Source organism: Budorcas taxicolor, chromosome 25 (assembly GCF_023091745.1).
Source record: "Budorcas taxicolor isolate Tak-1 chromosome 25, Takin1.1, whole genome shotgun sequence".
Taxonomy (NCBI): Eukaryota; Metazoa; Chordata; class Mammalia; order Artiodactyla; family Bovidae; genus Budorcas; species Budorcas taxicolor.
The window spans coordinates 20,680,034-20,707,778 of NC_068934.1; the positions used below are offsets into that span (position 1 = coordinate 20,680,034).

At 37.9% G+C, this 27,745-nt stretch overlaps 1 protein-coding gene across 1 annotated transcript in view; it reads right to left on the minus strand.

The window, feature by feature from the left end:
• LUZP2 (leucine zipper protein 2) overlaps nt 1–27,745 on the minus strand; it is a 269,908-nt gene that overhangs the window by 125,462 nt on the left and 116,701 nt on the right. Inside the window, exon 3 of the mRNA XM_052662305.1 lies at nt 5,402–5,464. Within this exon, the coding sequence (XP_052518265.1) occupies nt 5,402–5,464 (63 nt within the window). The remainder of the gene's footprint in view (nt 1–5,401; nt 5,465–27,745) is intronic.

The following is a 27,745-nucleotide window of genomic DNA, read 5'->3' on the forward strand; positions in this document are numbered from 1 at the left end:
ACTTTGCCGATTAAGGTGCCTCTAGTCAAAGCTAATGTTTTTCCAGTGGTCATGTATGGATGTGAGAGTTGGACTATAAAGAAAGCTGAGCGCTGAAGAATTGATGTTTTTCAACTGTGGTGTTCGAGAAGACTCTTGAGAGTCCCCTGGACTGCAAGGAGATCAAGCCAGTCAGTCCTAAAGGAAATCAGTCCTGAATATTCACTCTGGCCACCTGATGGGAAGCACTGACTCACTGGAAAAGACCCAGATGCTGGGAAAGATTTAAGGCAGGAAGAAAAGGGGATGACAGAGGATGAGATGGTTGGATGTTATACTGACTCAAGGGACATGAGTTTAAGCAAGCTCTGGGAGTTGGTGATGGATAGGGAAGCCTGGCATGCTGCAATCCATGGGGTCACAAAGAGTCAGACACGACTGAGAGACTGAACTGAGCTGAGGCATATCTATACATATACCTGCAGATATGTATTGCTCAGTTTTACTGCTTATTTTTATTTTATAAATCATTAAAGATTAAATAAACATGAGTTTCAGTTGACAGTCAAGTTTATATTTAGGTTATATATTGAATATAAAGGGGAGGTAGCAGGCAAATGTTTCAGGAGGTGAGGGAAGTTGCTAGAATGCTAAGAAGTTAAGGTGAACAGTGTTTGTTAAGATAATAAACAGTGTTTATTAGAATAATGCTTTTTATGAGGACTATTACAAACAAAAAAGTGTTTGTAAGAAAGACATATCTCCCAGCCGATATGTTTGTCTACTGTTTGGAAGACATTCTGGTGAGCTACAGATGGCTGATTAAGCATTCCTATTTTTCCAGAGCAGAACCAATTTCAAACATTCTAACATTAGGACCTGAATTATTTGTCTTTCTCCATCTAAGATTATAGGTTCTGATTCTTCAGCAGGATTAAAAAGAATATATGCAAATAGATTATCACAGTTACATGAAGTGATATTTGAAAAATAGGTTAGTGGGAATGCAAAATGCTATAGTCATTTTGGGAAGCTGGTTGATAGTTTCTTATAAAACAGACAGAAATTCTTTGTAGGTATTCATGCAAGAGAAATGATAATATATACATAAATGCTTATAGTGTCTTTATCCATAAGAGTCAAAAGCTGGAAATAACCCATATGTCCCTTAAGTGGTGAATAGTAAACAAATTATCATAGATCCATGAAATGGAATATTAAAAAAGAGTGAGCCACGTTTTAAATAAAGTCTGAAATATATAACAATATGGGTGGATTTCTAATGTCTTATACTATGTAGTCACAAAAAAAAAAGCTTTATTTTGTATAACACCATATATATGATATCCTAGAAAAGACAAAAGCCTAGGGATGTAAATCAGGTTACTAGTTGACATGGGCTGGGGGGAGGGGTTGATGGTAGAGATTATAAAATATCAAGTGGGAGGTTTAGTTGTTTTTTTGTTTAGTCACTAAGTCTTGTCTGACTTTTTTATGACGCCATGGACTGTAGCCCACTGGGCTCCTCTGTCCAAGGGATTTCCCAGGCAAGAATACTGGCTGCTGCTGCTGCTAAGTCACTTCAGTCATGTCCGACTCTGTGCCACCCCACAGACAGCAGCCTGCCAGGCTCCTCTGTCCTTGGGATTCTCCAGGCAAGAATACTGGAGTGGGTTGCCATTTCCTTCTCCAGGGGATCTTCCTGACTCAGGGACTGAACTCATTGTATTGCAGGCAGGTTCTCTATCACTGAGCTATGAAGGAAGCCCCTAACTTCCAAAAGAAAAGAAACAAAAGCAAAAATAATGGGAGCTAATTAAACTTAAGTTTTGCACAGCAAAAGAAACCATCCATGAAATTATAAGACATGGAACGATGCTTAACATTGCTAATTATCAAGAACATGCAAATCAAAACCATAATCAGATATCACCTCACATCTGTCAGAATGGCTATCATCAAAAAGTCTACAAACAACAAATGTTGTTAAGGATGTGGAGAAGAAAGAACCCAAGTAGATGTTGCTGGTGCTTTAAGTTGGTGCGACCACTACAGAAAACAGTATGGGAGTTACTCATATGACTAAGAACACTAATTCAAAATGATACATCTTCCTAAATGTTTATAGAAGCATTGCTTCAATAGCCAAGATATGGAAGCAACCTAAGTGTCCATCAAAGATGAATGGATAAAAAGGATGTTGGTATAAATATATACAATGAAAGTCAGACAGAGAAAGACAAATAGTCTATGTTACCTCTTATGTGTGGAACCAAAAAAACCTAAAACAAATAAATCTAAAAAAGAAAAAACAGACTCACAGGTATAGAGGACAGACTAGTGGTTACCAACAGGGAAGGGGTGATGGGGAGGGGCAAGGCAGGTATATAGGATTAAGATATACATGCTATCATGTATAAAATAAATTAATTATCAAGGATATATTGTATAGCACAAGCAAATATAGCCATTATTAAATAAAATATAAAACACTGAATGCCTGTTATACACCTGAAACTAATAAAAATCAATTATACCTCAATAAAATAAGAGAATAGGATAAATCAAGTACACATTCAGTTTAGATGGAGGATTTAATACAGTCTTGATTTTTTGACTATTTTTTTCTACTTAGCTTTCAAAATTCTGCAATGAAATGGTTGTCAAATTTTAATGTACACAAGAATTACCTGAAGGGCTTCTTAAACCACAGATTAAGTCAGTGAAACTACTCTATATGATACTGTAAGGGTGGATATATGTCATATATTTGTCAAAATCTATAGAATGTACACCACCAAGAACGAACCCTAAACTAGGGACTATGGATGATAATCATGAATCAGTGTAGTTTCATTGATTATAAAAGATTTACCATTCTGGTGGAGGATGTTCATAATGGTGGAGGTTATGTGTGGGGGCAGGAGTATATGCGAACTCTGAACTTTCTGCTCAATTCTGCCTATAATGTCTCTAAAAAATAAAGCCTATTTAAAAACCAAAAAATAAAAGTAGCTGGCCATAGTACCTAGTAAATTACATGATCCTCATGGAATTACTATATCCTAGTAAACAGTGCTGATATGAAAATCATTTTTAATAAGTAAATCCCACTTATATATTTTAAATATTGTACTTTTCTAAGCAGTTACTGAATGCTTATAAGTCTTTCAGTTATCAAACTGCAACTGTTATTCAGTTTACTTTTATATTCAGAATGTTTCCAACCGTGCAAAGTATATTAGTTGGCAAAATGGGGGACTGTGTTATGATGGTGTTATAATTACTAACTCATCATCTAATGGTGGGAGCATCATTAGTTAGAGTAGAATCTTGAAAATGTTGTAAATGACACACCCTTGAAAGGTTCAGATATTAGAAACAATTTTTCACAGACATTCCTTTCAGGAGCCAACTGCATTAATCTGTTGAATTAAGAAAATGAAACCTCTAGGAATTCATAAATAAGAATGCAGAAATAATATGTCCTCTAAGAAGCTAAGATGAAGAAAATATGAGTCTTTCTTGAACTAAGGGGCTAAAAACTATAGGTAGACCCAGGTCATCATTGTTGTTTTTTCATTCCTCTGTTTGTTTCTAAACACCACATACCCCTTCTCCTAGGGCCACCTCTTTTTCATGTACATGGGTGTTGTGTGAACTCTGGGAACATGTAAATTATCACAGAATGTAGCTTCAATTCAGATGGTCCTTATTCAAAACAGCTCCACTTGCTTACCCTCTTAAGGGTAATATTCAGAAACTGCACACTAGGTATGCCATATGCCTAGAAACTTAGCAAATATAAATGATATGAGCATCTATTGATACCCAAATAGAAAAATACAATGGAGAAAATAAAATACACAGTCTTATATCTATATGCCATTCAGTCTGATTTTTTTTCATTTATGGGGCATCAACCTTTCAATTTCAATGTATTTAACAGCTCTATTCATTTCATATATAATATTATTATAAAGACATTATAAGTGGATAATCATATTGCATGCTAGACTCTCAATAGTGACTTACACATGTCCACCAAGGAGTATTCTCACCTTCTTTAATTAAAAAACTCCAAATTCTGCATGAGCACATGAACACCAACCTAATGGCCTTTTCCAGGTTCCTACAAGTTAGCTAGGCTTGTGACCTAGTTCTGGCAAATAGGATACAAGGACATATGTGCCATTACTTTCTAGATAGACTCCTAAAGAGCAATGCTTGTGAGTCACAAGGTAATATTTCCTGTTCCTTCTGCTAGAAGGTGATAATATCAGGGCACAGCTTTTGGAATAAGAGGTAGCTCCATATTTAGGAGACGGTAGAAGCTGTTCACCATCTCTGTGCCTTGCTTCTAATCTGCTGTGGGGAAAGGGATAAACTTGTGTTAGACTGTTTTTGTTCTACCTAAACCTGTCTCCTCCCCCTCTTCCTTTCACAAGTATCTGGTTTTCACTGAAGACTAACATGCCTGGGCCTTATCATTCACAGGCTTTTCCATCATCATCATTATTATTATTATTATTATTTTTGCACAACTAGTCTTTTTGTATGCTCCTTTGAGGCTCCACTTAAGTGCAATCTCTCCTTGAAGTATCACTTACTATGGCACTGTTTCTGCTCTCTCTTTACTGTCACTAAGGATTACTGACTGTGAGCTATATCTCTACAACATTACAGATTCATTTGGAAGATCAGGAAAAGAAAAAATAGATTTTAATTAAACCTGGATTAAACAGAATGACATTTTCCCCCACTTAGGGGGCAATATTGTATGAGACAATCTTTTTGTCCATCAAATAGAACCAGTGAATTTATTTGTTTCTTCCATTTTATGTTCAGTCCTAGAATCCTCATTTTGCCACTCTAGTCTCCAACAGGTATAGACATCACATTGTTGATGTTGTTGTTTAGTCCTAACTCATGTCCAACTCTTTGTGACCCCATGGACTGTAGGCTGCCAGGTTCCTCTGTCCATGGCATTCCCCAGGCAAGAACAGTGGAGTGGGTTGTCCTTCCCTTTTCCACGGGATCTTTTAGATCCAGGGATTGAACCTGCCTCTTATGCACTGGCAGGAGGATTCTTTATCACCACATAGAGGGTACCAAAAGTGAAAACTTCATGGACTTCCAAGTGTTTGCTAGTAAGGAACTCTTAATAATCCAGGGAAGGAATCCAGAATATCATTTAGGAAAGGAACACTTAAGTGGCTTAACATTTTTTCTATTTGGTGATGAAATGTTAAAACATCCAAAATACCTAAAAGTTTAAAATGTGTTTTTATTTTCTTATTCCAATGTTTGCAGTTATGTTTTAAGGGAACAGAGTCACCAGATGTCTGGGTTAAAAAAAATATATCTGGCACTAATACTGTATCTATTCACTTGAAGCTTCAAGAAAGGAAAACATACTCACCTCTTCTGCATGCAGGCCACATAGCTTGTTTCCAAACAACAGTTTGTGTTTCAAGCTTTTATTCTAAGGAAAGAAACATAGTTTTATTGCTAAGAAGTTACAAAATATTAACAATTTCTTTAAATTATGTCAGCAGCGCTTCTGTTTTGTTCACAGATAAGTCTTTCATGATATGAGATGTAGCTGATTTGTGTAAATTGAGTAGAATCTGTACTATAAAAGATTGGTTTTTTATTCAACAAAATTGATGGACTTGATGTATTGGCATTAACACAGTCATTAGAAAATATCAACTTTCTTTGGTCTTACATTTAAATCTGTTTATTGTATTTATGTATGCTGTTTTCTAAAATAATTTTAGTTTCAAATTTGTAACTGATACTAGTTTCTGAAAGCACTCTCTAAACAGCAAGCATTTATTTCTACCATCATCTGGATGCGTGTCACCTTGGAATATAGTTTAATACAGTCACGGATGCACTAGGATCTGAATTTCCTTTAAACACTATGGTTTTAGAGTCCTCATGTTTCTGACACCTGTGCATTGCACTCAAAGGGCATTTTGATGCTCAGAAGCCATTTCTTCTTCCAGGCCTCATAAGAGTACTCTATTTGCTGGACTTAACCTAGATTCATAGACAAGGCTTGTTACTTTAGAAATGGAGGCACAGTGTTAGCCATCCGAATCTAAACCCTTACAGTGTGTCAATTACATGTCCCTCGTGACACTCAGGCTGCTTTTCTTTGTCCCATAACTGAGTATCTACTCTTCTTTTAGACAGGAAGGATAAAAGAGAGCAGAAACTCGGTAAAAACTTGCAGGATTTAGACCTTATACTGTCTCTACAGTAGCAAACAATGTAATGGCAAGGATATCTCATACATAACTACTCTAAAGAGAGTCAATTTGATGAGCATCATAAGTAAATTGAACTAAATGTATGCAGTGTGAATGAATAACTCAATGAACGAATATATCAAATTTAAGACTTCTTCACACACAATTCCCACCTGATTATGAACATCATTTCCTATTTTATTTTCCTGTCATGCAGAGAGTGGTTATAGCTCCCTCAGTTGGAAAGAATCCTTTGTCTAACTTTTCCTCTTCAGGTATAAGTTGAAACTCTAAAAAATGTATTTAGAATTAAAATACCATGAATTTTTTTTATACAAATGAGGAATTATCTTGATTCATTTAGTAATGGATTTTTTTTTTTGCAAATATCTGTACTCATCATACAGCAAAACACAAGATTAAGGTTTTTAAAGTCTTTAATGTATAGTATTCCTGTATCTAAAAGCTCATAAACTACAGTAAAGAGACACATACTTATATTTTAACTCCACAGTATTGCTCAGTTTCTAGGTTAAAAATTACCCTTGTTTTCCTACTGTACATGTCTTTTTATGATATTTTTGACACAGGGGATCTTAAATTTTTTTATTAAATTGTGTATTTTTCTTTTTTGATTTGTCTGTTTTTAAATATAAGGTATATATCTTCAGTATGTCTAGAGATTTGTTGTTCACTTAGATTTTCATCATTCTAAGGCTAGAGGTCTTTAGTGGAAACAGTGGTAAAATTCAATGTTAATTTTCTGGTTCAATAATTATAGTATCACTGTAGGTTGTTACATTAGAGGTTTGGGGGAAAGGTACATGAGAACATTCTATATTAACTTGCTACTCAATGTTTATAATGTCTTTTCGGATCTGCTTTGGCAGATTTTAGATTTTTAACCTGCTTTAGCACAAGCAACAAGTGGGACTGCATCAAAATAACTTCTGTACAGCAAAAGAAACCATCAAAAGGTAAAAATAAAACCTATGAAATGGCAAAAAAAAGGTGCTAATAATATATCTGATAAGGAGTTAATATTCAAAATATGTAAAGAACTCATACAATGCAACAGCAAACAACCAAATAACCTAATTTGAAAAACTGGACAAAGAACATAAATGGACACTTCTCCAAGAAGATAAACAAAAGGCCAACAGGTATATGAGATTATCCTCAACATCACTAGTCATTAGGGAAAAGCAGATTGAAACAATAAAGTATTGTTTCATGCTTGTTGGAATGGCCATCATCAAAAGACAAAAGATAACAAATGCTGGCACAAATGCAAAGAAAAGGGAAACTTTGCACTGCTGATGAGACTGTAAACTGCTTCAGCCACTATGAAAAACAGTACAGAGGATCCTCAAAAAATTAAAACAGAACTACCATATGATCCAACAATTCTACTTCCACCAAAGAAAAAACTAACTTGGAAAAGTATCGGTACCCCCACGTTAACAGCAGAATTCTTTATAATTCTGGACCTGCAAACAACCTAAGTGCCCACTGGTGGATGAACAGACAGAGGAGTCATGGGGTGTGTGTGTGTGTGTGTGTGTGTGTGTGTGTGTGATTAAAAAGAAGACAGAGGAGTCGTGGTGTGTGTGTGTGTGTTTAAAAAGAAGACAGAGGAGTCGTGGTGTGTGTGTGTGTGTGTGTGATTAAAAAGAAGACAGAGGAGTCGTGGTGTGTGTGTGTGTGTGATTAAAAAGAAGAAATGCTTGTCATTTGTGAAAACGTGGGCAAAATCTGAAATGAGGTAAGTCAGATAGAGAAACTAAAGACCAACCAACCAAACTTGCAGAAAAAGAGATCGAACTCATGGTTACCAGAAGTGGAGGGGAGGAGGAGGAGGAATTAGAGAAAGATGGTCAAGAGGCAGAAATCTGAAATTATAAGTAAATATTATATGGACTAGGAATGTAAAGTGCAGCGTGATACCTGCAGCTAACTCTGATGGATGACACACAGAAAAAATGTTAAGAGAGAAAATCCAAAGAGGGCTGATCACAAGGAAAATGTTTTCCCTTTGATCTTTCTTTTCTTTTTACTATATCTATATGAGAAGATGGATGCTTGCTGAACCTACTGTGATAATCATTTCACAATATACATAAAGTAAACCATCATGATGTACTCCTTGAACTTATACAGTGATATGTGTCAATTAGTTTTCAACAAAACTGGGAACAATTACTTCAAAATAAAAAGTTAAAACATCTAAAAAATAGGAATATTAAATAAACAAATGAAATTGAGAAAGCTGAGTGAAGGACATCTAAGGCCTTAAGTGTTAATGTCCACACATGAGTAAATTTATTAGAAAGGATAATAAAGCTAATAACATATTTCTACTTAAAATTTAAATTTTACCGTACTATTTAAAATTTTCATCTTCACTGAAAGATTTTACCCCCTTTTTTCTTTTTCCTTTTTTTCTTCCTTCCTTTCTTTTGATTTTTTTTCTTTCATTTGTTCATTTCTATGAACATTTCTTTCAATGTTCAATTCTAAAGTGATACAGCAGTGAATATTTCTTTTCAAACATGTGTGATAGACTTGGACAATGCAACTATATTAGTACAAGGAAGACTGTCCCACATGGATATCCTGTGGCCATACCCCAAATGAGCAATGACTATGCTGTGTATCCAAAGTCTGCTCTGGCAGTTGATAATTCTGGGCAACCATGCAAATAATATGTTTCCACTAAGATAAATATCATTTCCAGAGCTTAAGAACTAGACTATTTCACTATTTTGAAATAAATCCAGAACTGAGGATAATCAAATTTAATCACTAATAATGGGGCCAATTGGGGGATGAAAGTAAGACTTGCAAGACCCGTACTGAGATTTTTCTTAAATGACATATTTTTCAAAAACACAGATGGCGCAGAGCACTGAAGAGGGAACACTGACTCCCAGAAAATTCGCTGACTTAACCTTTTCATTCAGTGCTGGTGATCACCCCTCTTTAATCTCTGAAAGAATTAAGACTTGCTATTTCTATTAGTCATGTGCAGATGTGAGAGTTGAACCATAAAGAATGCTGAGCACCAAAGAATTGGTGCTTTTGAATTGTGGTGCTGGAGAAGAATCCCGAGAGTCCCTTAGACAGCAAGGAAATCAAACTAGTCAATCCTAAAGGAAATCAATCCTAATTATTCACTGGAAGGACTGATGCTGATGCTCCAATACTTTGGCCACCTGATGTGAAGAGCCGACTCATTGGAAGAAACCCTGATGCTGGGAAAGATGGAAGGCAAAAAGAGAAGGGGGCAGCAGCACTGACTCAATGGACATGAGTTTGAGCAATCTCTGGTAGACAGTGGAAGACAGAGGAGCCTGGCATGCTGCAGTCCATGGGATCTCAAAGAGGTGGACATGAATGAGCAACCGAACAACAACAAATCATTCAGGCATTAAGAACATACTCTTTACAATTTTGTAATCAGACATGTACCATTTTATCTACCCTCTAAACGATGGATCTCATCCCTATCAAATTGGATGATGCTTTCAGAAGGCCTAAAATAACAACTTAACATGTAATTATGCCCCAAATGCTAGGGTCCAACTATGAGTATGATTTGCTGGGATGTAAGACTATACTATTAGTATAGTGTAGTATAAGAAAAAGTAGATTAAAAGAATCATAAAATGTTTAGGTGTCTGTTTTCCCTGCCTATCAAGCTTATACTATCCTTTTTCTAATAACTACATCCTGATTTTTCTTGTGAGAAACATGTTTCCATGCTAATTCTATGTGGCTGTGTGATACTAACCTTACCCACTCTATCAAGGGAAAGGATGAGATTCAAACTCGGCCAATCAGAGGCTTGATCCACATTTGGTAAAGTAACATAAAAGTTGCTGATGAGACTCAAATATAAAATTTTATGTTCAAGAATTCCTTAGGAAAATATACTGAGGGTCATCACTACATCACAACTCGTCTGAGACTGAATATAACATAGAAAAAAGAACACATGAGTATGGAGAGAGATATACTGAATTCTGGTGATGTTGATGGCCCCTCTATTTCCCTTCACAATTATCTAAAGTTAGTATGTATAATCCTGGGTTCTTCAGCTATATGCTTATAGCTCCAGCTTCTCTGTTCACTTAATGTTGTATTTAAATCCTTTTGTCCACCCTATCTACATAACTATAATTTTGTCAGTATCTTAGGATTCAGAGTGGTAGCCTCCCCCACACCAAATCCAAACATCCAAGCTTATATCTAATATTCATGCTTGGGTCAGGATGTGGGCACAGAACATATCCATCTATTTTGGCTTCACTAAATAAAATACAGACTGTGCTTACTACCTACTAAAGGAAAGTCTCCCAATTGGACACTGCACAAATTTGGGGTGGCTTAAAACAAATGCCCCAACAACCTTCTTGGGAACCTAGTTTCTTGAAAACTACCTAAAATGTCACTTAATATCTCCTCTTATCTATATGATAAAACTCAAACTCAAATCTGATAATAACAAAATATAATAGGTAGATCTGTTAATCTAGTTTTGAATTTTGCCTTAAACATAAAGCATCACATTTTCACGACAGCTTGCATGGTAGCTTGGGCTTCCCTGGTGGTTCTAGTGGTAAAGGACCCACCTGCCAAAGCAGGAGACATGAGAGACCTCGGTTTGATCCCTGAGTCAAGAAGATCTCCTGGAGGAGGGTATGGCAACCTACTTCAGTATTCTTGCTTGGAGAATCCCATGGACAGAGGAGCCAGTGTGTGTGTGGGGGGGTGGAGGTGGGGAGAGGGGTGCTATAATCTATATGGTTGCAAACAGTCAGATATGACTGAAGCGACTAAGCATACACACACGTGCTAGGTCAAATCCAACATGCAGTCAACATACATAAATCTAGCCCATCTCTATTCATTTTGCTATATGAAAATGTAAAAATTCTAAAGTTACTATGCATTTCCATTTTACATAGTAGTTTCAAATGAAATTTGAATTTTTGTTTGCAAAGAACAGACACCAATAATGGTTCAATCAAGCAAAGCATGAATTTATTTCATGTAGGGTAGAAAAAACTTGGGGAATGAGGCTCAGAAAATAGGCAGGAACCAAGTAGGAGGAGGGTTCTATAATTACAAGACAGGAATAGAATTATTTTGACAATTGAAAAAGAGGCTGTAAATCAGTGTACTTAATTACATGGTAGGTTGATGAGGTCTCAATGAATTTTCATGGTGAAAGTCAAAATCTGGGAACACTTAGGTTTGTCAAACATAATAAATTATGTAAATATGCTTATCACATTATTTTCTGGATTTAAATAAAATATACCACTGCTGCCAGGCAGCTGAAAACATGTGTTAATGTCTTCAATGTGCAATTAAGTATAAACCAAAAGTAAAAACACCTGCAGTGGTATTCAAAATAAAACCAGAAAGTGCTGCATCTCACGGCAGGTAGCATCTCCTTTCTAGAAGTTTCTAAAACTGCACAAACCACTATATAAGAATGCTTGTGAGCCACATTTCAGTTGAAATGTTTTTTAAATGCCTGAAAAAAATGGACATGTTCTTTCAAATAGAGTTGGAACTCAAAACATTATATCCCATATAAAGAAAAGCAACAGTTTCTGAGTAATGTGTGACAAATACTTTGCTTCTAAAGCATCTGCAGATGTTATAATATTTTACAAATTCCCTAAGAGTCTCTTATTGAGCACATCTCAGGAGAAGGATGGGTTACTGTACTGGTATAAACCATGAACATGTATTTCACCAATTTGTGGAATGCACAATTTTTTCACTTTTTAATGTTTCTGAAATCAGGATGTGGTCTACAATATTTGGCACTTTTCATTTATTATTTTTGGTTCCCTCCACCCCAAGAATGCTGTTAAATCACAATCCACTCTACAATTGATGACTCTTTAAAATTTAAAGATGATTTTTGTTTTAAAATAAGGAGTGAAGAGATCAATAAAGAAAAGAAAATGTCCTCCCATTTAATAAAGCTCAGCTGCATAGGAACTGCATAAAATAAGAAACATATAAGATCTATTTATTCTAAGCACACAAAAGGAAAAAAGTAGAATCTCAAAATGGATGAAAATAAAATTGTCTATAAAATAGTTTCAAATCTATAATGGAGAAAAACGCCAAAGGGAGTCAGCCATTTCTATATAATATAAATACAGAGCTCAGACAGCTGAAGCACATTTGGTCAAAAAAAAGACTTAGATATTCTCTTTCAAATTATACTAAAACATAATGCAAGAAGCAGGAAAGATATTTGAAAACCTAACACCACTATTTTTTCAAGTAATTCCCTTGTTTAAATATAATGCTATGACTTAATCTGTATGCAAACTAATTACTACTTTAATTAAGATTTACAATTTTACAGAGTGATTTAGAATAGTAGACATGAGTGGCAGAATCATTCTGTAAACACGTAAAACCACTCTCAGCCAAGTGATGGTAGGGACCCCAGATAAGCTTCAGCCTCGCCAACTTGAACTCTAAATTGGTTAAAGGCATAACAAAAGTTGTATAAGTGCTCAAAGATTTCCTCGACAAGGTTATCTCTGGAACAGGATGGCATACTGACCTTGGCTCTAATTCATTAGAAAATGCATGAGTGCTTCATGAGAATTTTATTCTTAGCACCATACTAGCTTTAATATTCAGTGTCACTAGACACTCAATGTCAACATATGTGAAATAATGAAGAATATCTAGGTCATCTCTCAGATTTCTTGCAGCTTCAGGACAATTAAGAGTAGATATGAGTTGTTTCTGATGACAAGTAAAAAGATAGTTTTAATATATTTCAATTTACTGAGTATATTAATTAGATATTCTCTGAACTGGTTGGCCTCATACCTACAAGATCACTTTGCCAACAGCATGAATATAATATGGCACAGTGACTGAGTTAGGACAGAACAACTCAGTTCTGTCTACAAACAACTGTATTTAAATCTCACTTTTTTATATGCTCTGTGGGTTTGATGCCTGTTTTTCCTCTCATAAAACTAGATAACTGTTATAAGGAAAGGAGTGGTTGTATTAAGTGAGATGGCATAAACAAAACATTTATAACAGTGACTGTCACATAATAAGCACTCAGTAAATATTAGCTCTTATTATTTCAATATGTCTTGCAAAAAATAAAAACTACTCTTCTTGAAGATTATGACAACACTCTAAGAAGGTTTAGAGTTTTGAAGTCACAATTTTTATACATAAATGCTGTTATTTTAGGAGGCGACATACATTTCTAGCTCTTGAGTCTTCTAATTACTCCTAGAGATAAAAGTTTATTGTGGAAAAACACTGCTCTCAATAGTATTTCTCTATATGTCTTATTTGGTCTTCTTTTTTTTTTTTTTGTCTTCTTTAAAATAGACAACTCTCTTGGAAACATAACCTGCTTCTGCTGTCATTAAACCCACCTTCCTTTATCAGACAACTCTCATTCTAATGGGTTAAAAAGTGTTGCTAAATAAATGACATGCCATTCATTCCAGAAATAAGTTCATGAAATAAAGCATTAATACTCTTATCAACATTTATAGAAACTTTTTATGTACCAGGAATGGAGGTAAAACAACCCCTCTCTTCAAGAAGGTCACATCCATGGAGGAATCTGACAACAGTAGCAAGCCTCCAGGGAAGCACCTACTCAGGGAATGACACTGAGCTGCTTTTAGATGTGCAAAAGTAAAGTCTCTCAGTCGTGTCCCACTCTTTGCGACTCCATGGTCTGTCACCTACCAGGCTTCTCGGGCAACAATCCATGGAGTTTTTCAGGCAAGAGTACTGGAGTGGGTTGCCATTTCCTTCTCTAGGGGATCTTCCTGACCCAGGGATCAAACCTGGATCTCCCGCATTGCAGGCAGATGCTTTACCGTCTGAGCCACAGGGACGCCCTAGATGGGCAAAAGATTCAGTCAAATAATAAGAAATGGCAGGAGAGAGAGAGAAGAGTATGTGTACTAGACCCTAGGATTCTCAAAAGAATTGAAAGATAAGATGGGAGAAGGGCTTTAGGGTGAGTCAAACAGGGCCCTGAAGCCATGACAGTGGAAGTTTAGCATGAAAGTCACATGATCAGATTTACTCTTTCGGAAAATAAAGCAGGAAGAATTTTGGATTTCAAATTCATTAAGATATCTAACATCTATTTCTGCTTTATTGACTATGCCAAAGCCTTTAACTGGGTGGATCACAATAAACTGTGGAAAATTCTGAAAGAGATGGGAATACCAGACCACCTGACCTGCCTCTTGAGAAATCTGTATGCAGGCCAGGAAGCAACAGTTAGAACTGGACATGGAACAACAGACTGGTTCCAAACAGGAAAAGGAGTATGTCAAGGCTGTATATTGTCACCCTGCTTCTTTAACTTATATGCAGAGTACATCATGAGAAATGCTGGACTGGAAGAAGCAAAAGCTGGAATCAAGATTGCTGGGAGAAATATCAATAACCTCAGATATGCAGATGACACCATCCTTATGGCAGAAAGTGAAGAGGAACTAAACAGCCTCTTGATGAAAGTGAAAGAGGAGAGTGAAAAAGTTGGCTTAAAGCTCAACATTCAGAAAACAAAGATCATGGCATCCAGTCCCATCACTTCATGGGAAATAGATAGGTAAACGGTGGAAACAGTATCAGACTTTATTTTTGGGGGTTCCCAAATCACTGCAGATGGTGACTGCAGCCATGAAATTAAAAGACACTTACTCCTTGGAAGAAAAGTTATGACCAACCTAGATAACATAGTCAAAAGCAGAGACATTACTTTACCAACAAAGGTCCATCTAGTCAAGGCTATGCTTTTTCCTGTGGTCATGTATGGATGTGAGAGTTGGACTGTGAAGAAGGCTGAGCGCCAAAGAATTGATGCTTTTGAAGTGTGGTGTTGGAGAAGACTCTTGAGAGTCCCTTGGACTGCAAGGAGATCCAACCAGTCCATTCTGAAGGAGATCAGCCCTGCGATTTCTTTGGAGGGAATGATGCTGAAGCTGAAACTTCAGTACTTTGGACACCTCACACGAGGAGTTGACTCATTGGAAAAGACTCTGATACTGGGAGGGATTGGTGGTGGGAAGAGAAGGGGACAACAGAGGATGAGATGGCTGGATGGCATCACTGACTCGATGGACGTGAGTCTGAGTGAATTCCGGGGGTTGGTGATGGACAGGGAGGCCTGGTGTGCTGGGGTTCATGGGGTCGCAGAGTCGGACACGACTGAGCAACTGAACTGAAGATATCTAACAGTTGTCCCCATCGTTTTAGGCAATATCGTGTTGGGGGAATTAAACTCATACAACTCAGAAACCATTAAAAAAAAAAAAACTCATTAAAAATGACTGAGGAACTGAACAGACATTTTCCCAAGAAGACATATAAATGGCCAACAGGTACATGAAGTGCTCAACATCAGTAGTTATTAGGGAAATGTAAAGCAAACTACAATGAGGTATTTCACACCTGTTAAAATGGCTGTTATCAAAAAGACAAGAGATAGCAAGTGTTTTTGAGGATGTAGAGAAAAGAGAATTCTATTGCACTAAGGGTGGGAATGTAAATTAGTACAGCCGTTATGGAAAACAGTATGACGTTTCCTCAAGACCATTAAAAATAGAGTTACCTTATGATCCAGCAACAACACTTCTGGGATATATCCAAAGGAAATTAAAGCAGGATATAGAAAAGATACCTGCACTCTCACGTTTACTGCAGCATTATTTACAATAACCAAGATATACAAACAACCTAAGTGTCCACCAGTGAATGAATGGGTAAATAATATATCCTAATGGTTATATAGTGATTTACACATATACACATACATACACTTTGGAATGTTATCCATTGATGAGAATGAAGGAAATCTTGTCTTTTGCAACAATACAGATGGATCTTGAAAGCATTATGACAAGTGAGATAAGTCAGATGGAGTAAGATAAATACTGCATAATATCTCCTACGTGAGATCTAAAAAAAACTGAATTTGTAAGAAAAGAGAGTTGAATAGTGACTATTGGGAACTAAACAGTTGGAAAATGGAGAGACTGGTCAAAAAGTAAAAACTTCTAGTCAGAAGATGAATAAGTTCTGGGGATCTAATGTACAATACTGTGATTTTATATATAATGATACTATATCATATACAGTTGCTAAAAGAGTAGGTCTGAAATATTCTCAAAAAAGAAATGGTAATTAGGTGAGCTGAAGGAGGTGTTAGCTAATCTATGGTAGTAATTATATTACAATATATAAATGTATCAAGTCAACATGCTATACACCTTAAACTTAAGGCAGTATTATATTATAATTATACTCAATAAAACTGGGGCAGGGTGGGGGCATCCCCTGAGTTTTGAGAGTGTATGTTTAAACTAGGATTTGTTGAATGCTTATTTTGCAACTGGTATTATACAAAGTTACTTAACATGTTATTTCTTTGCAGCAACCCTACAGGCAAAAAATTCTAAATCATCTCCATTTTAGAAATGACAACCCTGAGGCGGAATGATGTTATTTAGCCTACCCATATTCAGCAGCTACTAAGTGGCAGAGCTGGGATTTGTCCAGGTCTAATCTCTGCCAGAACCCATTGTCTTCATCATACTGTATAGTTTTTCCTCTTTCTCTGCTTGGGGATAAACAAGCAAATAATGAAGACAAGTCCTGGATTTCTACTGAACAATGTGTGGGCAATAACCAGAATGTACATAAACACAGAATCGGTCTTTGAGCTTTCAGTTCTAGATACACACACTTTTCAGTTCAGTCACTCAGTCGCGTCCGACTTTGTGACCCCATGAACTGCAGCACGCCAGGCCTCCCTGTCCATCACCAACTCCCAGAGTTCACTCAAACTCACGTCCATCGAGTCGGTGATGCCATCCCTCCATCTCATCCTCTGTCGTTCCCTTCTCCTCCTGCCCCCAATCCTTCCCAGCATCAGAGTCTTTTCCAATGAGTCAGCTCTTCCCATGAGGTGGCCAAAGTACTGGAGTTTCAGCTTTAGCATCAGTCCTTCCAATGAACACCCAGGACTGATTTCCTTATACTTTTACCAGCCAATAAAACCCCTCTAGGCAATAAAATAAATTATGGTTTATAAAATAACTTTGCCCCTAGAGCAGTCACAAGGCAATGTAAATTTGTTGTGAAATCACTAGAAAAGATCAGCTAACTCACTTGAAATTAGTCCTGAGAATATGCTTTTCCTGATTTGCCCACTGAAGACTTGAACACCTGCCACCTTCTCTCCACAATTCTGTTGAGAATTCCCAGCCCAATAAAGTCAGCTCATCTTGGGAACTCATCTGAGCAACTTAGAGCAACTGAGAAGAAATCTCCCTTTTTCTTTGACTTTGTGAGAGAACTGAATTCTCTTTTTGGAGTTTTACCAAAATGAATTTGACCATTTCCTCAGGCACAGGATTAAAAAAAAAAAAAAAAAGTGTTAGAATATATGTTCCACATTCAAATACAAGCGGTACAACTGCATGAAACACAGCACCGCTGTGCCATAGTTCCCACCTCATCCCATCAGGCCAGCCCTCACCTTCTGGTTCTCCTCGCCTCCACAAAGGCCACACTGAAGCGTGGGCACCCCATCCATCCTACACATCCAGGGCCGCAAAGGGGGCAAACTTGCATGCTCAGAACCGAGTTGGTGGGTCCTCGCCAAGTTCACCTACAGAAACCACGTTACAGCTTTTACTTCCTCTAGACAGTCCGGTTCGGCCTTGCCAGTGCTCCGCCAGGGCCTTGGGCCTACCTGGGCGGGGCCGACCGGAGGGCCTCACTAAACCACTGAATGGGGAGTAGCGGTAGGCAGTGTGCACAAAGGTGAGGCCCACCGCTTCCTTCCTCACGGCTCCACGTGCCTCACTCCCAAAGCTGTGCGCTCCGTGGAAGACGAAGACAGAGGAGGGCCGGTCTTCGGTCAATGGTATATGAATAGCTGTGCTCCCCTGCTAGAACGAACCACCAAGCAAGCTTTAACACTGCCTGCACCCCCTTGCCCACCGCCTTATTCACAGCCACCAATACATCCTGTTCATGCAAAAGAAAGTAAAACAAAAGACTTTTTTTCCTTTGTCAGATTAAACAAAAAAAAATTACACTAAATTCTTTCTGTTAATTTTATTTACTATCTTTCATAGCACTAGGGATTTTATGTAGTTTGGAATTTGGTGTGCAGATTCACTTTGTGATGGGGGTCTTATTTATTCATACTTTAATTTCTTTTATTTCTGCTCATCAGTGCTTGCCTAGTGGTTGTCTGGTTGGGTCTACCTGCTCTTCAGTTTCTTTCATATTTACAGTACTAAAAGAGAGTAGGCTCTGAACGCATGATCTTGCGGCTTAGATCAAACATGCGAAGGGTGTTCACAGGACAGTTCCAGAGGGACAGTCATGCAAAATCTCCCCTACTTATGATTAGCAACAGTACCTAGAGTGCCTGTAAAGGAGCATTCTGCTCTTGGAGGTTGCATCTGTGTTCAGAGCACACTCTGAATGCTGTGGACAAGGAAGTTGCTCTCATGACGACCCTGAAGGATTTATGGCAAATTTACCTCTCTCCACCTCAAATTTCACTATTAAAGTCAGAACCTCGGTTCTGGTTTGACTCATTTAATCATTCATTTATTTCTTCTTTAAATATTGAATAACTGCTCCTCTAACCCATGTATGGTGGGTACAAAGGCATTATTATATGTACCGATGTTCTATATCATATGTCATTAGGGAATTTCAAATTAAAACATCAGTGAGATACCACTGACTATTATAATGGCAACAATTCAAAACACTGACAACACCACATGTTGTCAAGAGTTGTAACAATAGAAACTCTCACTCACTGTTGCTGAGAATATAAAATGACACAATGACTCTGGAAGACAGTTTACAGTTTCTTATAAAACTATATGTATATATTCCCTACATATGACCCCAGCAATTGCATCCCTTGATGTTTATGCAAAGGAGTTAAAACTTAGGTTCACATAAAACCTTCACAAGGATGCTCATGCTTTACAATGAGCTTTATTCATCATTTCCAAAACTTGAAAGCCACCAAGATATCTTTCAGTAGGTGAATGAATGAAATGTGGTACATCCAGACAATAAAATATTATTCAGCACTGAAAAGAAATGAGCTATCAAACCATGAAAAGCAAACTTAAATGAACATTACTAAATATAAGGAGTCAACCTGAAAAGTACATTCTACAGCAGTCCAACCATATGACATTATGAAGAGGTAAAATTACGGAGACAGTGAAAGATCACCATTTGCTAAGGGTCTGAGAGAGAGAGGGATGAAGAGGCAGTGAAATTATTATTATTATGGGAGTGAAATTATTCTGTATGAGACTGTAGGAATGGATTATATAATTACACATTTGTCAAGACTCATAGAATATACAACATCACGAGTAAACCCTAACGTAAGCTTTGAACTTTGGGTGACAATGATGTGCCAAAGTGGGTTCACTGATTACAACAAACGAACCACTCTTGTACAGGATGTTAATAGTAGAGGAAGTGTCAGGTATATGGAGATATAGGGTGTATATGAGTATCTACTTTTTGCTCAATTCTGTGAAACTGAAACTACTCTAAAATATAAAATTTATTAAAATAAATCTGTTCAAGTTTATTAAAAACAAAACAATCTGGTTTCATAATCTACAAAGCAATAGGCTGAAATAATCAGTATATTCACCACTTAAAACAAAGTATATTGGATCTTCCATATGAAATACATATTCTTTGAGGAGTATAAGCATGATTATTTAAGTAGTTGGATATTACTAAAATTTTATTAAAACTTTATAAATATTAAGTTTGCTTTATTATAAAGTGGCCTTATACCCCAGACATCTCTTTGAAAGTTCAGGTAGCAGATTAATCAATAAGAACTTAAGATCCATGTGTTAAACTATAAATATCCTTTTTGTCACTTATTAAGAATGAATAAGCACATGGAATAATGGGCTCGTTCAAAATTGGGAAAGGAGTATCTCAGGTTATATATTGTCACTCTGCTTATTTAACTTATATGCAGAATACATTAGGTGAAATGCGGGGCTAGATGAATCACAAACTGGAATCAAAGATTGCTGAGAGGAATATCGGTAACCTCAGATATGCAGATAACACCACCCTAATGGCAGAAAGCGAAGAGGAACTACAGAGCTTCTTGATGAAGGTGAAAGAGGAGAGTGAAACGTGTGTGTGTGTGCTTAGTCACTCAGTCGTGTCCAACTCTTTGCAACTCCATGGACTATAGCCGATCAGGCTCCTCTGTCCATGGGGATTCTCCAGGCAAGAATACTGGAGAGGGTCACCATGCTCTCCTCCAGGGCATGTTCCCAACCCAGGGATCAAAACCAGGTCTCAGGCATTGCAGGTGGATTCTTTATCAGCTGAGCTAACTTATATGCCAAGTACATCATGCGAAATGCTGGGCTCGATGAAGCACAAGCTGGAATCAAGATTGATGGGACAAATATCTATAACCTCAGATATGCAGATGACACCACCCTTATGGCAGAAAGTGAAGAGGAACTAAAGAGCCTCTTGATGAAGGTGAAAAAGGAGAGTGTAAAAGCTGTCTTAAAACTCAACATCCAACAACTAAGATCATGCCATCCAGTCCCATCATTTCAAAGCAAATAAATGGGGAAACAATAGAAATGGTGACACTTATTTGCTTGGGCTCCCAAATCACTGCAGATGGTGACTGCAGCCGTGAAATTAAAAGACGCTTGCTCCTTGGAAAGAAAGCTATGACAAACCCAGACATGCCCACTGAGTCAATGATGCCATCCAACCATCTCATCCTCTGTTGCCCCCTGCTCTTTCTGCCCTCAATTTTCCCAACATCAGAATCTTTTCCCTTTGAGCCAACTCCAGGAGATAGTGAAGGGCAGGGAAACCTGGCATGCTGTAGTCCATGGGTTGCAAAGAGACACAAATGAGTGACTGAACAACAGCCAAGCATACAAAAGAAATAAAAAATAGTTTTTCAAACTGAGTATTTTTACAGATGTCCAATTTTAAGCAAGCAACATTTTACAATCAATTGTATCTGTCTTGCTGTATCTCACCATTCGTTGAAACCAGGGTAGGCAAGACGTGAGTAGGGAAGCTGGAAGAACATGTGAGGAGCTATAGTGCTATGGACATTCATTATTAGCATCAGCAAGGCAGACAGACTTTACTCTTTAAGGGCTGACGCAGCAGCAACAATGACTGTGAAACTCAATGCAACTCGACTTGCCTCACCTACAAGAACTCTTCAGGTGGTGCTTATATAGGACATTGTACATGCACGGTTTTACAAACGCTCTCAGCTGTTACACAGCCATGTGTTTACAACCTGTGGGGAGAGAGTCTTTTACCACAGCAATATTGGCTAATTTGCTCTTTCCCTACAGTATCTATATTCCTTGGTCTTTATACTCATACCAACAACCCCACTTCACTTACACATCCTGCCCACCTTATAGACACAGAGATAGTCAGATCTAGCTTTATCTCTGTTCCATTGTAGAAACCTCTCTTGCTAAGACATCATTTCACCTCTTTTTTTTTTTTTCACAAGTACTCAGTCATTCCTTTTTACTATTGCTAAGTGTTTACCAGGAATAATTTTTATTTCCCTTAAATTAAAATCAAAAAAACCTTCAGCTGAAAGAAATGAATATAATTGAACTTTAAATGTGTTAACCCATTTAAGTCTTGATGTATCATAAAGTATGTTATGAATATTCCAAATGATAAAACCCATGTAACAGTGAAGTTGAACAGTGAAGCTGGGCACTGAAGAATTGATGCTTTTGAACTGTGGTGTTGGAGAAGACTCTTTGAGAGTCCCTTGGACTGCAAGGAGATCAAGCCAGTCAATCCTTAAGGAAATCAGCCCTGAATATTCATTGGAAGGACTGATGCTGAAGCTGAAACTCTAATACTTTGGCCATCTGATGCGAAGAACTGACTCATTGGAAAAGTCCCTGATGCTGGGAAAGATTGAAGGCGGGAGAAGAAGGGGACAACAGAGGATGAGACGGTTGGATGGCATCACCAACTCGATGCACACAAGCTTGAACAAGCTCTGGGAGCTGGTGATGGACAGGGAAGCCTGTCATGCTGCATTCCATGGGTCACAGAGAGCTGGTCATGACTGAGCGACTGAACTGAACAGTGAAGTAAGGACACAGATTAGGTGACTCTCTTAACTCACAGGGCAAATAAAAAACAAAGCCAAGATTCAAACCCAGGTTTTGACTTCCATAAGATCTCCTGTCTCCATGGACCAGGCTCATAAAAACCTTATCCCTGCCTCCCACCCCCAAATGCAGCTATGTCCATAACAGAGGAGGAATTCTCGCCTGTGAAGCAATTATTGCCATGTTATACAAAGCACTTTCCACAACACAGACATGTCTGAAAGAATGTATTGCTGTCTGGAGTGTTGCCACAATGAAGGAGAAAAAAGAAGGCAGAAAGGCTTCCTCTTAGAAAAAGAAACCAAAAAACCCAAGCAGCTAAGAAATGCCCAGCACTAGACAAAGCCTCCGTTACAATAACAAACAAGATGTGGTCTTCGCTATCTAGAATTTTATAATCTAACCTCTATGTGGATAGCAAATGAGAGGAACCCTAGGACTTTGAAAGATATCAACACAGAAACAGTTTGCTTACCTACCAAACTTTACTAGAACTTCCTGTAAGCCAGTGGGCCTCAAAATCTGTTTTTTGGACGAGTAGCAACTTCCCAGGTGGCACAGTGGTAAAGAATCTGCCTGCCAATGCAGGATACACAAGAGACGCGGGTTCAACCCCTGGGTCCGGAAGGTCCCCTGGAGTAGGAAACGGCAACCCACTCCAGTATTCTTGCCTGGAGAATCCCACGGACAGAGGAGCCTGGTGGGCCACAGTCAGGGGGTCGTAAAGAGTCCGACATGACTGAGCACTGTTGCAATCAATGCAAGCAGCAATAGAATCACCTGATACTTATTGGGCCCCCGATTTACCCAGAATTAACCAAATGAGAAACTGTGAGAGTGTGGTCTGGCTGTTTTAACAAGCACTTCAGATGATTCTGCTACTCACTCAAGTTTGAAAAGCACTGCTGAAAGCAATGTAGCAACTTGCCCCCAATTTATAGAGAAACAATCTAGTGGGCATTCCATTGTCTGGCTTTGTGCTCACAGCAAAATCTCTCTAGTTCATATCACGTAATTTAAGTTGACTGCTCCCATTCCTTCACCTTCACCACCCCACCTTGAATGGTTTTAAATAATACATATTATCTAACTAACACATGGCTACCTTCAAATGTTCCCCTAGCATCGTTGCTAAGCAGCCCTCTCAAATACGGTAAAAGCACACACATAAATCTTTCTGGCTGTAGTACTGTGACGAGGTTATTTTTCATGAGGATGGGAATATGATTCAAAAAGCCTTCAACAAAAACCCCGCACTGTACACTCTCCATGAATAGTAAATCAGTCATCCAAATAACCTTTCTAGAATCCACTTTCACAGACATTACCTTTGTATTTTGTAAGGGCCTTGGAACTCAACATTGCCCCTGCTTGACTTGTGATTATGTTTTCCAGCAAATCATCAAGGGTCTGATGCCAAGGGTCTGATACATTTGGGCCAGTGTTTTCTGCTAAAGGCCTTTTGGCCTGGAGATCACTCAAGTTCCACTTAAAAGTTTAGAGCTGAAGTCAGTTTTTCTTTATATCTCAGTTATTCTACTAACCTTAGCACAGTATCTTTATCATAGAGTAAATGACTTATAAATAATGGCATAAATTACTCAGTAATTAAAATCATTAGAAGGCTGTATTTACAAAGTTGCAGGCATTTCATCATGCAATTTGCATGCATATTTACATCTTGTGGTTCTTCTAATAGCCTTAGAAGGGAGGTACTAGAGTGCTCATTTTACAAGTGAGATAAGTAAGGCTATTCATTTCACATTATAATATTTCACTGTTCTAATCCTGGGTGCTTATTTGATGCATGTATTAGAACAAACTGGGTTTAGTTTTGCATGGTATGGACTCAGAATAGCAGAATCTTACACAAGACACAAGTTTCTTTTCTCTGCCTTTCTAACACATAAGTCAAAGCCATGTGATTCTATTCCTTGGAGATCTTAACTTCTCTGTTAACTTCTTTGGCTGTGTTAACCAAACAGACTGGACTGTTTGGTCCATGATGTCTTCACCTCTGTATTTACATTCTACCATCAAGGAAGGGGAAAGAGAAGAGTAAATTCATTTCCTTTATGGCTACAACCTAGAAGCTATCAATATCTCTTTTGCTTATAGAACAGTGGCCAGAATGAGGGACTGGTAACATGGCTCAGCCAGTTGCAAAGGATGCTGGGAAATGTTTACTCTGAGCATCAATTTGCTCAGATTAAAGTGGAGTATCTTGTTAGAACAGAGAGAACAGCTTTGGGGGAAAAGCCATCAATCTTCGCCACATTTAATCACTCATCTCTCACCTTAATTCAGAACCTGAATCTTAATTCTTAAAATATGAAGTGTAATGTGGTAAATAACAAATCTTTAGCACTAAAGTTAATTAACAGAACACATGAAAAGCACCCTTTTCAGCTGAAAACCCTAGTGCATCTAATGCCTCACACTCTATGAGTCTGGAAAAATCAATTAAGTATGAATTTTTTTCCCAAGCCACTTACTACCCATCTGGTGAATAAGCATCATAGATAAAGTATTTAGTCAATATTTCTCACACTAGGATCCTCAAGTCACCTTTAGAACCATATCGAGTATTTAATAATAAATCAGAATCCTGGTTCCTGGCTAGATTAGGTGAATCAGAATCTCTGGTAATGTGGTCCAGGAACCTACATTTTAGCATTACTCTCAGAAGAGTCTAACACACACTAAACTTTAAAACCACTGCATAGTGAGAGGAAGAAATAGATTCTAATTCTTTCTGGTTCTCTCTTATGACCTCCTATTATGGTCTTTCTGCAGAATCTCCAGGTTGGTCTTTCTATGCTTATTGATTCCTGACAGGTGTAAGAGCTCAACTATTATAAAAGGGAATCATATAGAAATCCCTTAAAACAGTCAAACTTTCACAGTTATTATCTCATACAAGCTTCTTAACAACACTGAGAGGTAGCTAGCAAAATCCAGTATTACTATTCAACAGACAAGTAAATTAAAGTGACATTCAGAGGGGTCAAGAAATTTGCACAATGCTACACAGAAGTGGCTGCATATTGTCACCTTGCTTATTTACTTATATGCAGAGTACATCATGTGAAATGCCAGACTGGATGAAGCACAGGCTGGAATCAAGATTGCCGGGAGAAATATCAATAACCTCAGGTGTGCAGATGACACCACCCTTATGGCAGAAAGTGAAGAGGAACTAAAGAGCCTCTTGATGAAGGTGAAAGAGGAGAGTGAAAAAGCTGGCTTAAAACTCAACAAAAAATGAAGATCATGCCACCCACTATCATCACTTCATGGCAAATAGATGGGGAAACAGTGGAAACAGTGACAGACTTTATTTTCTTGGGCTCCCAAATCACTGCAGATGGTGACTGCAGCCATGAAATTAAAAGACTCTTGCTCCTTGGAAGAAAAGCTATGACCAACTTAGACAGCATATTAAAAAACAGAGACATTACTTTGCCAACAAATGTCCGTCTAGTCAAAGCTATGGTTTTTCCAGTGGTCATGTATGGATGTGAGAGTTGGACTATAAAGCTGAGAGCTGAAGAATTGATGCTTTTGAACCATGGTATTGGAGAAGACTCTTGAGAGTCCCTTGGACTGCAAGGAGATCCAACCAGTCCATCCTAAGGGAAATCAGTCCTGACTATTCATTGCAAGAACTGATGCTGAAGCTGAAGCCCCAATAATCCAGCCACTTGATGCAAAGAACTGACGCATTGAAAAAGACCCTGATGCTGAGAAAGATTGAAAGCAGGAGGAGAAGGGGACGATAGAGGAGATATGGTTGGATGGCATCACTGACTCGATGGACATGAGTTTGAACAAGCTCTGGGAGTTGATGAAGGACAGGGAAGCCTGGCGTGCTACAGTCCATGGGATCACAGAGTCAGACACAACTGAGCGACAGAACTGAACACAGAAGTGGATGTAAATCTTTATCTGACCACAGGTACTTGCTCTTCTGCCCCTGCGTACAACAGTCTCACAAGGAATAAGGTTGAGGGCATAACCCCAAGCATAATGCCCATTGGGCTTCAACTTTGCCATTTGGACCCATGAGGATGTTCATCTTGATGCCTCTTCCCTCGGTGCCTGTAATTTATCCTAACCAGAAGGCCTACTTACAGAAATTTTTAATGTTGAAAATAATATCTAAGGTTTAAAGGTTTTCCTGAGGAAAGAAGGAAGGTTTACTGAAAGCCTGCCCCCAGCACTCATCGAGGCTCTTCACATAATATAGATATAACAGCTCACACTCTGGACACCAAAGCTTTTGTCCCTCTCTCATTCTGACTTATCTCTCACTGGGCTTATAGTGCATAAATAATCAATGATCCTGCATTGACCTTTATTTTTTCTAATTATAGTCAACAATGTAAAAAATGTTCATTACCTAAGGAAATTATGAATAGATGTAGGATTTCAAAATCCCTAAACGCCACTTCGCTTTCAAAGTTTGGAGAGACCTACAGCTTGAACAGATCTCGTGCCCACGTTTGAGTCTTCTTGTGGTGTGCCTGCTGTGCCCTGTGCTTGTCGACTAGGACTGGGGTTTTAAAGCATTACAGTCTGTGGGTGAGCTGTCATCACATCTGTCTTAATTGCACTTCCATCTGCTCACGTGGTGTGCACCTGTATGGGCTGATTAGAACAAAGGAAAAAGCCTTCTAATATGGCTCTTACAGTCAAAACCAAGATTTTCCACTGTTTGAGAGAAAAAAAAAAAAAAAACATGGAATGAAATTCACAAGGCTTATGTTTTAGTCCTGGGTCTCCCTTTTACAAGCTGTCACCATGGACCTATTTGTACTGTGACATTTCTAAACCTCTGTTTCTCCATCTACAATTATGTCTGCCTTGTTGCTATGTCCTTATGAGAAAAAAAGGAAAGTACAAGGGTTTAGTAAATATAAAAAATGCCATTTTGCATATGCCATATAGTCATACATCATTGAGACTGAATCAGAAATTAAAACAGAGTGCAAGATTCTCCTCAAATACAGCTTCTTGGTTAACTGAAAAAATCCATATGTGTTTCTATTGCTTCTGTATCCTGAAATTACTCTCCATTTGGATAAGTATAAAATGGGGGATCAGAGCAGGGAGAGAGGAGTACTGGAGAATTGATAGGTAATTAACATTTTAAATATGCCTTCTAATCTGCCAAAATGTTTTAATCTCCTTAGTTTAATAGATGCACTACTGAGCTGCTGCAGCCAGGGCAGGGAACAAAGT